An 18,876-nucleotide genomic window follows, 5' to 3' on the forward strand; every position below is an offset into this window, starting at 1 on the left:
CCTTAAGGTTATTTTTATTCAAGCACATGAGAAAGTGAAAGATTATTGGAATACAGTTATGGTGATTATTTTTTTCTCTTCTATTGTGTTCAGTGCATTTTCAGCTGTGAATGTTTTTGCTTTATGAAATGACTTCTAATGGGTAATGCCTTCTCAGAGACCTGGGATAGCACTAAGCCACATGTTTGCTAGATAACCTTAATGAATGTATTTAATGTGAACAGGTAATGTGCCATACCTTGGAACTAGAGGACAGATCAAATTAATATGAAAAGTCTCCTTCCTTAGAATTGAAAGAGCACAGAATTAAAGGTTTCCTGATGTATTGCACTAACATAGAAAGCCTAATTACTAACAAGAGAATTGCCTTGGAGCCTGTGCTAGTCTCCCTCATCCCTACTAAAGGAGGGAATGCTCTGGCAAAACCTATACAACACTTTAGCATTAATCCACTGAAAATACAACCATGCAGTGGCTGATCTGTGGAACTACGCTGGCACTGCAGAACATTTAAGTACTAATGCATGGACTAGGAACACCAGGCTGCCTCCAGAAGTTGTGTGATCACCTTGTATCTACCTAAAGCTTCTGAAACAAAGTGCAAAGGGTTAAGGTAAGCAACTGGAGCTATTTACATGATAGTTGGGCTTACTTAACTCACCTGCCATGCTGGTTTTTATTATCTCTCTACATTATATGCTGCTATTGGAGGTGAAACCACAGCTTGCTCTTGTCTAATTTAAATTGAGCTATAAGAAGAATATGTTCTGAGTTTTACAGATCATTTCTGGTCTTTTGGATAGTGTCAGACATTGGCACTATTACATTGATGCCCCATACACTGAGTAGCGTGAGCAGCTGCTTTCAGGCTCTTTTGCTTTAAATGACACAGGGAAAAGGTGACAGAATTCCATTTTCTTCCCTGCAGCTGCAGTGGGTCAGTCTTGTGCCAGGGTGATCTTGTGTCAGTGCTGCATATGGACAGTGCTCTGTGCAGCTGAAGGCTGGGGAGGTGCTGCAGTAAAGCCATCCTGGGGGGGAAGGTGCTGAGCTGGAACTGAAGGGTATGTCCAAACCTGAGAGTACGATGATAAAAGTTGCAGCTCCTTTTCCTTCATTTCCAAGGATTACACCCCCTGAATGGTGCAGAGATGTTCCTCTAGCCCCAGTGAACAGCTCTTACCTGGATACAGCCTGTGCTTACAAGTAACGGTGTTCAGGGTCATGGAGCTTAACTCCTAAAAACAGATTTACATTGGGACCTCAGTGTAACCTTTGAATTGTTCCACTTTACCTGAGATTCAACAAGAGCCTCTGTACCTTGGCACAACTCAAGGAAGAAATGTGAAACACAGAACCATGACTGCCCCTGTACCAGAGACCTGAGCTGGCTGGCAGTGCTGGCACCCAGTTCCAGGAGCCCTTCTGGGGCAGGGCCTGGGATCTGAGACTACAAACAGTGCAATGAGCTGACAGCAGGAATAACCCCTTCTTCCTAAAGAAAACCTGGAGGGAGAGAGCTACTTATAAATTCAGAAACCCTTCAGGCATTAGAAAGAGGAGGAAGGAAGGACCCTGCACAGCTGGTTTCCAGGTTTTAATGCTGTAACTTCACAGACATTTCATATGCAAACAGCAGTGTCTGTGCTGAGCAAACAGTTTCGTTTTCAGGCAAGGAGGAGAGAGCTAAAGATAAACTAAAAGTTACACAAAACCAGCTCAACCAGTTCCATATCATTGGAGAAGTAGGAATGAATTTTGCCTGTGTACTGGATTCCAAATGTGAAATGAGCCTGCCTTATCTAACAGGACTGAGTTGCCATTCATCAAAATCCAGTCTCTGCTGTTGCTCAGCTGTCCAGTCTGACAGAAACCAGGCTCTGGTCTGTCAGTTTTTCCTAACCTACTGGAACAGTGGGAGACCATTTCAGTGATCAAAGAGTGGATTATTACATTGATGGCATTAGAAACATATGGTTGCTTTAGTTTGGATTTCTCCACCTCTTTCCCCATTGCTGCATGGAGTGGGTGATTGTGCTGCTCAGAGCTCTGGCCTTGGAAAGGAGGGCTCCTCCTTTCACAGGACAGCCCAGAGCTGGTGGGTTTGGGCTCTTGGTTCCACCTGACAAGTACCTGATTTCCAGTCCCATCAGTTTGGTTGGGGTGCAGTGCTAGTGCAGAGCAGGAGCTCCTGGAAACACTGAGAGTTCCCAGATGGGCTCATGGCACATAGGATGGAAAGTGAAGGGAGAGGCAAGACATTGGTCTGATCTGTTTTGTTTCTTCAGTGATGAATGTGTAAAAGGTGACGCTTTGGTAATGTGTACCAGAATTTCCTCCTGGAAGTCAGAAAGGCAAAGGAAGTGTTGCACAGGGCAGGAGGTGACTTGCTCACCTGGTCCCAGGGGTGTCATGGGCCTCTCTGGGTTAGATTAAGGCTGTCTCAACACTCACATTGTGGAACAAAGTTACTTCATACAGTTACCTTTGGGTTTTTAAGCATTGTATGTCTTTGAAATCTTCAAATTGTCTTCTTCCACCCTAATTTAATGAGAAAGCTGTTTAACTCTTTGTTCTAGGAGTCTCTTACTGTTCTCTTGTAATTTTAAAATCACTGTACTTTTACAGAGCTGTGAAACGAATTGGATTTTTATGGACTTGATTTTGACAGTGCATGATCTTTTAACAATTTCCAGGTATCTAGAAATGTTAAGAAGATAAACCACTCTGGTACATTGATGATTCAGAAAGATAAATTTATAATGAAATCACTCTGTACATGTAACTATTTTATTTGGCATTTTTGTATTTAAATGGCTGTATTTATTTTCATGTCATGACAATTTATATATAACGTGCCATAATTGTACAGATAGCATGTTTTATGAGTATGGTTTCTAAATGGAAAATAACTTAATGTTTATATTCAATAAAACTACAGACTGTGTAACACAATATCTTAATTAAAACTACTTTTGAAATTGCTACCTGGTGTAAGTGATGCTGGCATTCATTTTTCTGAGCCCAGCACTTGGATCAGGTTCTCGATGGCTGCCTCGATCCCAAAGAGCTGGAGCGCGCTCCGGAAGCTGCCAGGGATGCTCTCCACACTGCTTGTCCTCTTCTCCAGGACTGCAGGAGAAACAGAGCACTGCAGGTTATTTTCCAAGAGTTGCAGCAGTGCTGACAGCAGGTGGGGAAAGCAGGATGCCTGCAGGCAGACAGGGTTTGTGAGCCTGTGGACATTACACAGGGGCTGAGGTGTAGCTGCTGCTGAACTGGGGGGCGGGGGTTGTCTGGTTGGGCTCTGGGAGCTGGAGTTCCATGGCCAAAAACAGGGTCTGGCAGCTCAGGAACAGTCCCTGAAGCAACTGAGGTTACCTTGCTCTGGTACTTTGGGCAGCAGGTCCAGGACAGGTGTAGTGGTCCCTTCTTCATCAAGATGGATCTTCCAGACAATCACCAATTCAAACCTGTACCAGGTACACAGCAAAGGCAGTTCAGATTAACCAGGTGCTGTCTTTGAGGTTCCTTCAAAACAGAAAGTGGAGCAGGCACAAGGCTCAACCTCATGCTCTGCAACAAAATCCACCTCATGTAATGCAATGAACCATCTCTGGATTCAGGAACCAGGAACACATCAATCCAATGACAAGGAAAGGTTCTGGCTACATCCAGATTTGCGCAGCGCAGTAAAAGGGAGAGGAATGCAAAGGAGAGCACTGAGTGTCCCCTGGCTCCACCCTTCACGTAATTTCTGTTCAGGATCAGGTGCTGGGAACAGGAAATTTGTTTCAGAAGTGTTTGCATAAATGGTGATGTGCTGGGTTTGGAATAAGGGCTACTCTGCTATTCATGGCCCTTTTAGACTCTAGTAGCAGGTAAACTGCTGTCCAAGGCCTACATTCCTGCTCTTCTTTGCTTTTAATTAAAAAAGGAAATAAAGCTTAACAACATTGTTACTTCTTCAGGAATAGTGTTGGTGGTTGTGCAAGGCCAGTCATGATTCCCAGCTTTCACAGTGGCAGCAGATCACTGCACCATCCCAAGGGAACAGTGAGGCAGGAGCTGAGACCAGAGCAACACCCACAGAAGAGCTGCTGCTTTACAAATCCCTTTGCTCCCTCCAACCTTCAAATCCCTTACTGGAGGTAAGGCTTTCCTAATCCAAAGCTAGTCTGCACAGTGAGTTGCTGTGAGGAGGAAGGTCCCTTTCTTAGTGGTGTTCAACCCATCATGATTCTCAGAGTTTCCTTCCCGTGTGATTTGTCAGCCTTTTGCCACTTCATTTGTACAAGTCCTTTGGGAATTTGTGCACAGCTTGTTCTGGGATTTTGCAAACAAATTTCTACACCAGTTTTCTACCAAGCCACTGAAATTACGTTTATGTTCCTGTGTTTCATATGGGTGAGAGGGAATGAGGATAATGGAATGGGCACTTGGCACCAGAGGAGAAACTAAAATACAGCAATTTCTTCCCTATCTGGGATAGTCTAAGAACAATTCATTCCTGCACCCCTGAGTTAAAGCACTTTGTTTTAAAGGGCAAATTTGGCAGAATGAAGCAGCATCATCTTTATTAGGGTTTGTGTGCTAGTTCTACACACAAACATAATGAAGGGAGCTGTGCCTTATTTCCATGTAAATTAAAGCATGTTAAAGCAAAGTGTAAGAGGAAAATGAAACTGTCTGATCCAGTCACGTAACAGTTACTTTTCATTGCCCTTACAGAATTCCTGACAGTGATAGTTACACCATCTTATATTTAACAGCAAGGATTTTTTTTCCCCTGCTGAAAATCCCAAATGAAATGAAAACCCAAAACATATCTCATGGGAGGGCCAAACAAATCCCATATGCCTGGTAGGTAATAATTCTTTCATCTAACCGATTTCCATCTAAAACAATGGAAAAGTATAGCCAGAGTTGCTTTGCTTCCATTGCACAGTAAATGCCCTCTTCTCTCTGTCCTTTAATGGCAAGACACCAAGGAACTTGGCTTTGCTGGGATGGGACTGGGATCCCTGCACCACCTCCTGCCACACAAGGAGCCCAGAGCTGCAGCACGAAGCTGCTGCCCTGCCCATGCAATCCCTCACCATGCAAATACATGAATGCACTTAATGGATTACCCAGAAACTTTGGGGTTCTTTAGTATCATAAAGTCTCCCTGAAGTCCTTCTGGAAGGGTCACAATGTCAGGATACTTGGCCTGTGAACAGAAAGGTTCAATTGGTTCATAAAAATCACTGCAGATAAGGTGGCTCCTACTCAGTGCTCCCCAGTCACAGTGGATTGCACTAAGCTAAGAGTAACAGTATTTCCTCTCTGAAATTCTGACCTGTTGTTTTCTTTTTTTAGAAATCCTGATATAAACCCCAAGAAACCTTGAAAGAACATTTTTATCTTAACTAAGTTTGTTAACTGGATTTAATAACACCTTATAATACACCACCATGTGACCCCCTTGCCTCTGTGAGTGATGACACATCACTGGTTCACTCTGGTTTGAGATGGACACCAAGCTCCACACAAGGCTTTGAAAGAGTAATTAAAGCAATGTGATACAAAAATAACCAACATTAGCAAAATACGGGACAGCAGCAACGTGGTCAAACATAACAATACTGGCTCCTATTAAAATTCCATGTTTCTGGGAATTATTTTCAGTTACTACAATGTGCAAAGGTTGACGGTTGCTCCATTACTGTGTTAGTCCATCTGATGTTCAATGTGTCTCGTGAAAGCCTCAGAGCTTTAGAGGGATTTTAAAAGCATGTAAAAGAACTCGTAGCTCTGTATAGATCCTGCAGGCGACAGGTTACCCAGAGAACGAGGGGATGCACAGACACCCAGCACCAAGGAATAACATCCTGCAGGGACGTGCTGCTGGAAAAGGAAACACAAAGGAGCCACAGACTCCGGGGCTGTGCCCTGCTTGTCCTGCCTTGTATGCTGGACACAAAGCTGTGTTCCAAACCTTGCAGTTTATAAAGTGTGAAAAGTCTCCCAGCCTGAATCATTCCACAGAGCTCCCAGTACAAGCAGCAGGTCTTATGGAAAAGGAGCAGGAGAGCTCGGCTTTGAGCAGCACGGAGAAAATGAGTTTGCTTTTATGGGATTACGCCTCATCTGGCAGAGCAAAATTGCTACCAGATGTGACCTTGCTCTGGTTTAGGAATTTCTGACAAACTGAAGGGGGGCTGCGCAGGATGCCAAATGATATAAAACACATGGAATTTGCTCATTTTAATTTCTACCCAGTATCCAGTACTGTATTTACTGTGAGGATAACAACCATGTTCTGTCCTGGGAACACAGAAGGGAGGACACTGAGCAGGGAAGTTACAGTGCTGGAAGTGTGGCTGATCAAAGGTCACTCATCTGACAGAGTAGGGATCCTCTTCCAGCTTTACTCCCTGTGGAATTATGCCCTTCTGATAACAAAACAAGTTTTCCAGGCTTTCCTCCTCAATAACCCAATGCCTGATTGCCACTGTGATGCCTGGGAGGATCGAGAGATCCTTTAGCTCCTGGCTGTAGGTGCTGGAAATGCAGGATTCGCTTCTGCCTGGAACTCAGCTCGTGCATTCCTCATTTACAAGGGATCCCGAGTATCCCATAGCTGAACACAGAGTTGCACTTCATCCACCCATACCCAGACATTTGGGAATCACCAGACAAAATAAAATAGATCAGAGGAACCAGGTAAGACTTACAACTGCCAAGACACTGAAATGCTCCCAGGGCTGTCTCAGGAATTCCTGTGCAGCTGCCATGACATGTTCCCCCCAACCTGGGGTGGTATTTATGTTCTATGAAAGCCAGAGGCAACTCAAGGAAATCCCAGTGTATGATTTTGTGTGGAAAAGCTTCCCTGTAGCTGGGAGAAGGAGCCCTGGTGAGTTCTGCACATGGTGAGGGCCGTTCTGTGCCTTCCCTCAGTGCTGGGGCTCTGGCAACCAACCTGAATGCTGTGAGAAGCCCATCCTGTGTGAAATTCACAGGATTTGGGATAAAATCCAGCTTTTCAGCGGGAAAGGTCATATTTTAGCTATCCAGAAAACACACAAGAAGCCAAACCACAGAAGCCTCCATCTCTTGTTTGCTATAAGCCAAGCCCTGGCAGTGGCTTGAGGCGGCCCCGGCCCAGATCCGTGCGAGGATCCCGGCTGCCATTCCCAACTTCCACCAACACCCAGTGGGAGCAGCCACCACACCCAGCATCAACCAGCAACCTTAAACACCGACAGCTCCAGGAATGAGCTCTGGGAAATGCAGTCACACGATCTGCCTCATATTCCACACAGAAAATGCAGGTTCTGAATCCCAGTTCAGTGCGGGGATCTGGCAGCTGAGTGAACAACCAGGCACAGGGGGAGCATGGACAGATCCCCAATTCCAAACACTCTGTGGGTACCACATTACCACCTCATCTTCTCTGCTGAGCAACTTGCCAGGTTTTCCTTGAGGAGAAGAAAAGCTGAGCAATGAAACTGAAGCAACAGAATGAGCTGAGCCACTGAAAGGTCTCTTGGGAAAGTCAGGAACTCCTGAGGGATCTTGTAAACCAGACCCAAGGCAAGGGAAAGAGATCCCGACAAGGATGTGATAGCAGATGGGAAGGATCAGCTACAGCTGCATTAAGCAAAACCTGACTTTAATCAAGAAATATCTTTCCTCAGATGACTTTTAAATGTCATCTTCTGATCAAAACCAAAAGTCCAAGATATTATTACTCCTAGATGGAAATCGTTTTTCCAGCTCCTTCAGGAGTCCAAGCAGGGAATCTTATGGTAACTTCTGTCTCAAACAGGAATAGTCTCAAACCACAAAGGGACTGTGGTGATGGAATGCACAGCTTTCCCCTGCTCCCATGACAGATTTTACACACACACAGAGCCATCCCAGGGAATACATTTGCAGCAGCTATTTCTCAACAAAATATATTATTCTGCAGCTGTTTAAAGCTGCACTGCAATTCTCTGCACGCTAAATCTCTGCTAAGGAAAATATTATAAATGTGTTCAGCTCAAGGGCTGTAGCTACAACTGCAAAGCAAAATTGGCGAGGTAGATGCCAGATAAAAGCAGGTAAATTTGCTTCTGTCCCACTTAGCAAGAAAACACATGACTGCTCCCAGCTGGAAAAACAGCTCCCTTTTATTGCTAATTCTGAACTTGCTGCTCTGGAAGAAGGACATAATAAAAAGTTACGGTACCACGAGCTCCTCTATGGAGAGAAGCAATTTCTAAATCTGCCCAGGAGGCACTATCCGGGCTCTGATTTGGATGATTTCTCTGTATGGTTTGCTCAGCTAAGGTCACGTTATCACCCACTGAAATCACACACGGTTGGGAGCACCAAGACTTTAAATCCCAACACTGACATAACACCAGTAATTTCTGAAATGAATTTCACTAAAGCAATAAAGGCACATTTAGAAAGACGAAGTTTCTCATTGTGTGCAACTAAAGGAATTGTAAGCAAGAACAGATCATAATGCACTTTCACCCTTCAACTAAATTACACCCCATAGAAACACTGTATTTTCAGAATGAATTTACAAAGCTTCACCACTCGTAATTAAGTCTCAGAATAAATACAGCTCCCATCTTTCCATCTTGAGGGAAAGTTCCTCAAGCAAACCAATCTTGCTGGTGATCCCTGTGATGCCAATCACCCAAACCTCGGGCGCCAGCGGAACCAAGGACGAGAAGAGCACAAGGACAAAGTGGTTTTTTCTAAAATGATGAAGTGGTTTTGTCCCCGTGGCAGTCCCAGCCCACCCCCCACACTCAGTCAGGCTCAGTACTCTGCTTTTAAAATTAAAATCACAAGTGACAGAACCAGGACTCAAGTCTCACTTCTTAGAAGAGGAAAGGAGAATTTTGGGAGCAGATTTGAGGGCCTATAAGAAAGTCTGACAATGACAAGTCGTGACAAGAGAACAGGGAACAGATTCCCACTGACAGGGAATACATATCCCAGCAGGGGTAGATGGGATATTGGGAAGGAATTATTCCCTGTGAGGGTGGGGAGGCCCTGGCACAGGGTGCCCAGAGAAGCTGTGGGTGCCCCTGGATCCCTGGAAGTGTCCAAGGCCAGGCTGGATGGGGCTTGGAGCACTCTGGGATAGTGGGATGAGATGATCTTTAAAGGCCCCTTCCACCCCCAGCCAACCTGGAATTCTATAAACAACAGCTTGAATGTCACCCTGGACAGGGCAAATCTTTGCAAACATTTACCAGAATCTCTCCCAGCTCAGGACATGCCTGGATCCCTCCTGCAGCACAGGCACAGCTGGTTGGTTACTTGGACAAAAAGTGCTCTGCACCCCCCTGGTTTCAGACCTGCCCTTTTTATCAGCCCAGATCTGTCACTTGAGTCATTGATGCCTTTGCTAAGATTCAATCTTGCAGCTACCTCTTGGAGATCAGTCACTGCTCTGCATAAGTACCTGAAACCACTGACCACCAGCCCCAAATCCAGTGGCCTTTGCTCACCGCCAGGGAAATCTCTCTGCTTTGTTCTTTCCCTTTCTCTTCCCTTGATTACAGCTTCTCTTTTTCGGCCCCTGCTCTATTTCCATTGCCACTTATTCTCCTCCTTCCATATTTCCATAACATTATTATTTTTCGTGCTTGACTCAGCCATGAGTCTACGTGATTCAGTTTGTCACTATGCTCACAATGTGGCCAATAATTTTCCATAATTTTTGAATTTTCCTAATTGGATCTAGGCTGTAGGTCTACAGAAGAGCCAACCCAGCATAACCAAGGCCCGAGTACACAAAATTCTGTGTCTCATTTCCTTTCAATATCACTTTGTCATATGGCAACCATGTGTTTATCTTCAACTTAATTACCTCAGACTGGGAATAAATCAAAATACATACTGAAGGTTTATTTTTGTGAGGAAAAACAGAATTAAATGAACATGAAACCTCAGGAAGAACAGGAAGGGGTAGATCATAAACAGGGAACACAGAGGCTGCAGATGCTTTTTTTTCACTTCTTCCTTGCTGGGCAAGAGACAAATCTTCTCTCCAGTATCTGTTTTTAAAATTGTCAAGGTAAAAGATCTCCACTAGTTTATAAAGCTCCACATTTTTCTAGCTTAAAATTCTTGGGCTTTTTTGGCATTTTATTCAACTTTTAAAATACAGTGTCTTAACACTGAGCTAGCTGTGGAGCCTCCCCCTGCCACAGGGATGGGCCCAGCTCCAGGCCCAGGGCACAGGAACCTACTGGGATGTTGTGGAAGAGCACTGACACTGACCCCCTGACATTTATTTTGGTGGAAATACACTGAAAACCAGCAGAGCTCAGCAGTTCTGTTCTTCCTCCACAACTTTACTGACATACCAGTTTTCATTCTACTGTATTTTGAGTCCCCTGCCCTCCCTCTGCAGCTAGGTATAATCAAATATTTCTTGATGATAAACTTTATGTATGGCACCATGTGGAAGTCAGCAGAGATGCCTAATTTAGCAAGAGATAATGAGCAGCCAAGGACAATACAGAGATGAAAAATCATGGAAGGAAAAAAGATGTCATATTGCAGAGCAGCATGAAATAACAACTTGGGAAGAAAGAACTGTGAGCCAAATTTTCAATAATCTGAAGGAAGCAGACTTCAGGAAAGGCATTTTTAGGAGAGAAATTAAGCCAAGTTTGTGTTTTCTTCCATTATAACACACACAAGATACCTCATAGATCTGGGGGTTTTTTTCTGTATAAAAGTTGCTGCAAGATTCTTTCTAAGCCTTTTTGATGTCTCAATAAAAGGATCCGGAATTGCAGAAAGCAACTTGGATTTGAAATACCACAGAAAAGCTGATTATTAATTGCGGCCCAACTTGCTTTTGTACAGTTTACATTATATCAAGCTCATCCAGACAGCACAATTTAAACATCATCTAAATAAAAGCATCTGAATTTAGTTAATGACTTGGCTCTAATGCCGTGTTAGTTTTTTCCCAAGTACGCAGATCAATTTAAAAAACAAACCATAGGACACAATGAAGAACATCTACTTCATCTAAATTAGCTCAAGACTTTTACTTTTAAAAATGTGTGATTAAAAAAAGAGTTTTTAAGAAAAGGTACTCAGCTTATGTCCATCATTTACTGCTGGGTTTTTTTTAATCTTTCTTGAAGGTCTGAAGAGTTATTTGCTTCTATGTGTGTAAATTTATCTTAGCTGATAAAGACAGGTATGTCCATAGACCCACCTGGAACACCCAAAATACCATTTTTATTTCTCACCATGAGATTTAAATTGACTGAAAGGTCCATCTGTCACTTAGAGCCAACTGTCCCACAGCAGAGGGGGGTTTGGCCAAAGTCTGTCCCATCTGCCTGTGCTGTCCCATGGGTGCCCTAAGGAGCAGCTGTGCCCTGCCCTTCACTGCACACCAGGCACAAAGGAGCAACCTGGGCTGGCACAAAACAACCCAAAACCTCCTGTGGGACTTGCACTCAAATGAAGGCTGGGCTCCAGTTTTAGCTCCACCCAGATTTGATATCGGTGATGAATGGCAAAGTCCACAGCACAGCTTCTCCTGAATTGTACAATAATCACTCACCCAGTCTCCAGAAGGAGCAGAGTTTTCCTTAAACATGCACAGCTGTGTCCATGTGCACCCTCCTTTCACAAATACCTCTGCAGTATTCCTGTTATTCTTCCTGAGCTTTACAAAAAGGGTTTAACACCTACACCAGGTAAAAAGTGAAGCTTTACCTATAGGTCTATGTTTTCTATGAAACGTATACTGTAGATACACTGATCTTTCCCACAAGATCTGCATCCTCTTCTAATGGCTCTACAAAGCACTACATTTTGGACAGACTCCACAGAAATTTCCCACCCAGTAGCTTTCATTTGTCTGGTTATTTACAATTATCAGCTGTTTATGTGAAAATAAATATTATCATGCAGTGCTGAAGTGCCTGTTGCTATCAACAAAAGCAGGAACGGCTCCAGCTGAAAAGCCCTTGAAAGCTTTAAACCCATTGAATTCTTTTCATGTAATGCCCAAATACAGTCCTTTAGGTCTGGCTGTCAACAACACGACATTTCAGATTTTCAAACACATCCTTAGCACAAACAAGAGGGACAGAGGAAATATTCTTGAGAAGACACAAACATCTGCAAGAAGAGATTCACCAATTTATAACTGTTGTACGTGTGAGTGTAAAGCTGTCAATCCACTGGTAAATAACAGGCCTGCAAAATCGGTCAACTATCCTCAAACTTTGATCTACTCAATGACTTTCACAAGAAAGCTGCAAAACCTCCCCAAAAAACCAAAACAGAAGCAAAAATAGGGAACACTGAAAACCTGTAGCACTGTATGTGTGCAAACTGGGCTATGCTTTTTACCAAATCTCTCACAACAAATTGGATTTTGACTCAAATATTTGTGTACTGGTGAGTAGAAGAGAATTTAGGGCAGCAAGGAGAATTCTTTAGTGTATCCAGGAGGAGAAATCACAGGCAGCTGCCAGGCAAAAACATCTCCTTATGCTCCACTTTATTTGGTTTATAAAGGCCAAAGTTGCACTGCCCAGGAATGTTTTGTGATGTGTGAGGATAAATATTTATTTCATTGCTTAGGTACTGCAACAACACAAAGAGCACTGATAATACCAACAGCAGCTGCCAGTGCATTTCATTCAGTTTCAATGCAAACTTGAGGCATTTCATAATTTGAATTTCAATTGCTGGCCTTGCAGAAATATTTCAAAACTGTTGGTAACAATGTGTTTTTTTCTGGTAGAAGCCCAGTTGAAAGGAAAGTAGTTAATACTAAAACTTTCTCTTTTTTCTTCATCAGTTTCCCAAGCAATACTTTAAATCTCTTGTGTTTTTTAAAGCTTGAAGGAAGTAAAGTGACCCAAACATTCCTGTGTGCAAATGTGGTGAATGTTTAAAGTTTTCCTTGTGTACTAAGCAGGAGATTTGTCCTAAGAGCTGTGGAATAATGCCCACTGCAGCCTGGATCCTGGAGCACCAACCTTTCCCAGCCTTTCACACAGATGGACCTGAGAAACCCTCTTGAGCAAAAACAGCTCAAGAAAAAGGAAATTAAAGCAACAGACAAAAGGAAGATTTCCATGCCCGGAATTTAAACATGGAGTTACCCCCAGCTCATATAAAAAAACCGAGGCTGTAACACTCAGGCTCCACTCCCAAACCCAGCAGGAACTATAAGGGATATATAGACAATCCCATGGAAAAACTGAAGAAGAAAGGCAAGCACCATAATGTTATTTAAAATGGAGTTCTGGATTACTTCAATATTCATTTTTCCACTGTAGAAAGACTTCTGGATGACTCTTCCCAAACACACTGAGCTCTAACATCTGAGGCCTCCAGCATATTCTTCACCTTTGGCTTTTCCTATTTTTTCCCCTTCCCTGTTTTGGACTCAGCTCCTGCATTAGCATTTCTTGCAGCTGCCCCTGCCAGTGCAGAAGTAGCACTGTCTAGACTATGCACATATTTGTGACTCCTAAAACCGCTTAAAAGAATTCCAATTGTAGCTGTACAGCTCCTCGACCTCCAAAATCACATTTCTGATCTCTAGCATATCCCTATGAAATCAGAATCATTGTCTAACAGTTCAATCCTTATTAACCCACAGGATCTCTCCTGCTAATTCCCATGGGACAAAAATACCGTAACACACAGTTACCAAAGTTCTCGCTGTGAATGGACCTTACAAAACGTCCCAACTTGCTGAAACAAAATCAGTTTATTCCACCTTGGACAAGTCATATTGTGTAATAGAAGTAAAGGCCATGAAATACAGAAAAAGTAGCAAATAAATAAGAGAAAAATAGAATACTCAGAGCTGGAAGGGACCCACAGGGGTCACTGATACCAAAGCCTGTGCAAACATTTCCACAGGGATCGTCCAAGAGGGATCCTGGGATTGTCTAGCATGTGGGAAGTGTTGACACAACAGGAATTATAAGGGAACTCATCTCTGTCCCCAGCCTGAAACTTCTCCTCATCTTGTATCACAAAAACAAAACTCAGTGTTTCAGAAATAACTCTTCTTGTTCCCCAGTCATTTGATGATTCCTCCAGTTCCCAAAGGAAAGGGAACACACAGCATTTAATGTGAAGAACAGAGAGAAATCATCATAAAAATGTAAATTGGCAAAGTCTTTCTGATCCTGGGAAAAACCCAAACCACGGCAATGTTCTCCTTCAACAAGACATATTAATAAACCATACACAGAGCCATCCACAAAAACATAACCCATCCAGAGATCTTTTTTTGTTTGCTTTTAATATTTCCCTCCTGGAAGATGACACAGGGGGAACTGTGCTGGAGTATCAGGAGATACCCAACTCCTGTTTGTTTGGAGTAGCCAAAGTTCGGCCAACAATGCCAGTCAGATCATAAAGCAAACATAATTAATCACTTCATGGGTGTTTTCAACTTGTAGTCAATTCTGAATTCTGTGCAATGCAGAATTATAACTCTCTAGAAAGTTGATATTCAAAAATATCAATATGGTATTAACAGTTAAATTTAGAAATTAGGTATCTGTACATACACACACGCATCTGTCCTGCCCTTTTACCCCTTCACACTCTCACTGGTAGCTGCAGAACTGCTGTATACAAATAATTTTGCCATTGTCTGCTAATTCACCCAAAGAAACCATTTGATGCTACTGTTTGTAATGGGAAAAACACGAATCAACAGGCAAAGACAAGTAAGTTTTAAATCTAAAACCACAAGCAAACTTTGTTACTGTCCTCAAAGAGTATTCTTGTTCCAGTTCCCAACAAATCCTTCGTTTTGACTAAAATGCTTCAAAATATTTGTGTCCTCAGTTTTCATCTCCTTCCTGAGACAGTCTCTCAGTGGAGAGGCATCCAGTTACTAATTCCTCCTTAAATTTAAAACCAAGGGGAAAACATCTGAGGACCCAAACAGGGATCTCAGCAGCAAGTCACAGGAACCCAACCCCATCTCCCTGCTAACATCTCAAACCACCAGTTTTATCTGTAAGATCAAGCTGAATTTTCACATGTCAGTTCTGATAGTCTGAGATGGCAACAGTGCACAAGAAAAGCTTAAAAAAAATCCATTCACTTTTTAGAATAGTACATGGTGTTTTATATGGAGATGGAAAGTGCAACCCAGCATGACCAAGAAAATGGAAACCAGATGAAAAGGGCAAACCACCAGAGACTATTAGAATAATTACATGCTCTTATTTTCTATAATTAATATATTTAAAGTGCAGACTTTTCTATATTTACTTTTTTCCCCAGTATTTCCTATATATAAATGATATATTTCTTGATTTTATGTAAAACACAGAATTTTCTCTCTGTTCACTAAAGCCCAAGCTCTATTTAAGAGAAATGCTGTCCCTTTGCTCTGGTGGGATGTAGCTGCCTTTTGAAGAAATGGACCTGGGGATGAGAAGCAATGACATTGATGAAAATCTACAGGAGTCTCATGCAAGAAACTGAACAACTGCTGCAAAACACAATTATTTTAGAAAAAAGTTGGAAACCTCCAAGTTCTATTGATGAGTAACAATGCTCAACACTGGTGCAGGAGAGAAACCAAGCCCCAAGCCGAGCTCTTTGAGCTGTTTCAGGCACACAGAAGACGTGCTGAGTTGAGTATTTTGGAAGAACATGACTCAGCCAACAGCTGAGCTAGAACTGCCCAGTACACAGGGAAGTGTCACCATTTGAATCCCAAAAATAAGTGATATTATTTGACAGAAAGGCAGGAGGACAAGGGGAATCTTCCATGTTTCTTTACAATGACCAGGGGTTTAAAGCTGAATTTATTCAAGGTAGGTAGGCACCTTGCTTTGGACCCCCACAGGGAACAGCTCTATGTAATGATCTAATAAAGATTCCACTACATTTCTTCACTGAGGAACATAGTGGAAATATCTGAAAGCTTAAATTTCAGGTAGCTCTGAAGAAAGGCTTTACAAATTACTCCAAATTACTCAGTCTGGTCCCTGACATTTTAGATATAATGTGAGAAAAACATACCACAAATTAAAACTGATGTTGTGGGATCAAAGAGAAACCTAACCAAGAGGCAACAAGTTGTGGCAGTAATTAGTGTCCTCAAAAAGTTATATAATGAATATTAATATTCTATTCACTGCAGTAAAGAACTGGAATTAGGATGTAGTTACAATTGAAAATGAAGCTTTTTAAAATATAAGATCCCAGCCACACACATCTCATATTGCAATTTTAGATTTATTCCCACATAATGATATACCCCATGCTTTTTGCAATGCATTGTTAATATTTTTAAATATATGAGGAAAATCTGTGTTTAATAACTCAAGGTTTACCAGCAGTATTTTGTCTTTTCCTGTATTTTTTTCCGTAAGGATGTCTGTGACCACTGATTACAGAGGGAATGCAGTAACTGGTACAGGTTTCAGAAATGCAGTGTACTGCCAATCCCAAATTCCCCATCTCATGTTTTGTGCTGACTTTAATAGTTACAAATTTTTTCCCCATTGCTACCTTTTTCCAACTATAAACTTGTGTGTTTGATTTAAAAAAAAAAAAGCAAACCACATGAGTAATTGCAAAGTTTAGGATTCCATATTCATCTCTGATCAAAACCAGCCAGCAACTGCATGGATTCATCATGACAACTAAGAGTAAAGCAATATGAAAAAGTCATTCTGTTCCTGTATTTCACTGGAAGGTTAAAAAACACTGCTGTAATTTTCAGTATTGTCTCTTTTCATTCCAATTCTTGAACAAAGCAGAAATAACCTCACATTCCTGAATGTGGATGTGGTTTTTTTTGACTCACGGAAACACTATTTTGATCAGTATTTTAATTAAATAGCAGATCCAACTTCAACACAGCAAGCCAGGAGGCAGAAGTAATATACCTATTAATGATACAGTGATATGATGTGAGAGAAAGCTGTTGAAAATAAGGATGACTGTGAAACATTTAAAACAATAGAATGTACTCTTGATGCCAGGTGAGATATGGTAACAGGTACAGAGGTTTGTGATTTCCCCCATTACCCACAAGGAAATGGATATTTTACAGGCATATAGAATTATCAGAGGTCTGCATGTGGCTACTGCTGACCTGTGGCATCATGAAGGAGATCTCTCAAAGGGTTTCAGGACAGAGATAAGCAAAGGAAAATCCTGTATGTGCAGGTGGCCACTGCCCTGTGGTGCCTCTGACCAGGGGCTCTAACATGCAAAGGCAGAACATTGCAGAGTTAAAAAGGGAGGATGGGGAGTATTAGCTTTCCTTTGATGGTCAAAGAAAAAATGATAGGGCTACCAGGTTGCAGTTATTAAATAAAGGTGTAAAGTGTGCTAAACAGTAGGGAAGCTGCAAACCTTGGCAGGCCGCATATTTTGAAATGGGTGAGAAAAGAACTTGTGAGGGTGAAAGAGAAGGAAAGGCAATAAAGGAATAGAAGGTAAGGCAAATCATGAGATGTGGGCAGCCAAAAGGAGCTGCCTCTGTCCTTGCTGCCTTTCAAAACCAGCAGGACAAGCCCCTGCTCTGGCCTCAGCCTTGCCCTGCTCCCAGCAGCAGGCTGGACTCGCTGAGCTGCCCAAGCTCCTGAGTGCACCCACACCAAAGGTAAGGAGGCAACTCCAGCAATACTGGAAATGATCAGTGCTTGGCTGAAGTGAACACTTCAGTGTTCCCTTTGATTTCCTCTGCTCAGCCAAGCCAGGCTACACCTGCCATCCACTGGCTCAGTGAAGGTGCTCCTGCTCTCGTCCTGCTTGGTCTGGCCATTATGCAGATAAAAGATTCCATTTGTAAAAGGTATGATATAGAACTGAGTTTCATGGTCTCTATATGCTGGATCACAAACAGTTTTTTCAACTCTTCTTTCTATACTCTGTACTCTTTTTACTTTCTATACTTCTTAAGTTGGCTTAATGATCTTTATTATCAAGATTTCCTCCTTCTATTCCTTCAGCCTGCTGGCTTTCTTTGATGACAAAGATATTACACTGAAAGCATCTTGAAGGCTTTTTGAGAAACAGAAGTCATTCCTCCTTTTTCACCATTCTCCATGTATTTAAGTGGCCCTTCAGACAGAAGATAAAAACCTAAAAGTTCTTCTCAGCATAATAGATTCTGTTAACTTATACATTAATTTAACCTCCTCTGAGATTTAGAACAGGGACACAGGAGTGAATGTTTTTCCTCTATCCATTACCTCCTATAGAAAGAAGCAAAACTGATAAAAAGGAAAACAATAACAGTATTATTGTACACTGACTAACAGTTCTTGTTGTGAGAAGAACCCATGCCAGAGGCTCCAGCCTTCCACAGCCATTTCTCACCTCCTATGGCTCTTGCTTAAAACACAAACCAACTGAGGCAGTTTGCCCCAAGATATAAAATAATAAAAAGTTATTCTAATTATTAGTCACTGCTGTTTAGTCTGCCTCTTCTCTCCTCAAAGGACACAATTCCACATTAAGGCATCTTAACAGATCAAAACATTCCCACTGCACAACTCATTCCAACAAGTTGCCATGGGATGGACAGGCATAACCTGATTTGCAGATGAAGCAGAGACTGGGAGCTTGCTCTGTGCTCCTGGATGAACCATTCCTATAAGAACAGTCAATATTAGATTCCTGAACAACACTGTTTGAAACAAGCAGAAACTACCTGAACTGTGTATGTCTGAAATAATTTGCCATCCTCGTCTGAACTTTTAGCAGAATAATAAAGCATTTTTTCTTTAGTTATTATGACAGGCAAGTTTATGAGGAAAATTTTAATGCAAGTAACAATACTAAAACCAATCTAATTATTAATCTTACAGATTTAAATCTTACTGAAAGGCA

General features: G+C 42.2%; 1 protein-coding gene across 1 annotated transcript in view; it reads right to left on the minus strand.

The window, feature by feature from the left end:
• Window positions 1–2,687: 2,687 nt before the first annotated feature.
• The window catches only part of CENPP (centromere protein P), a 116,242-nt gene continuing 100,053 nt past the window's right edge, over window positions 2,688–18,876 (minus strand). The window contains exons 7-9 of the mRNA XM_062500744.1: window positions 5,133–5,212; window positions 3,382–3,473; window positions 2,688–3,132 (exon numbers count right to left, since the gene is read on the minus strand). Coding sequence (XP_062356728.1) covers window positions 3,011–3,132; window positions 3,382–3,473; window positions 5,133–5,212 — 294 coding nt within the window. The 3' untranslated portion in view covers window positions 2,688–3,010. The remainder of the gene's footprint in view (window positions 3,133–3,381; window positions 3,474–5,132; window positions 5,213–18,876) is intronic.

The sequence above is a fragment of the Cinclus cinclus genome, chromosome 12 (assembly GCF_963662255.1).
Source record: "Cinclus cinclus chromosome 12, bCinCin1.1, whole genome shotgun sequence".
Classification (NCBI taxonomy): domain Eukaryota; kingdom Metazoa; phylum Chordata; class Aves; order Passeriformes; family Cinclidae; genus Cinclus; species Cinclus cinclus.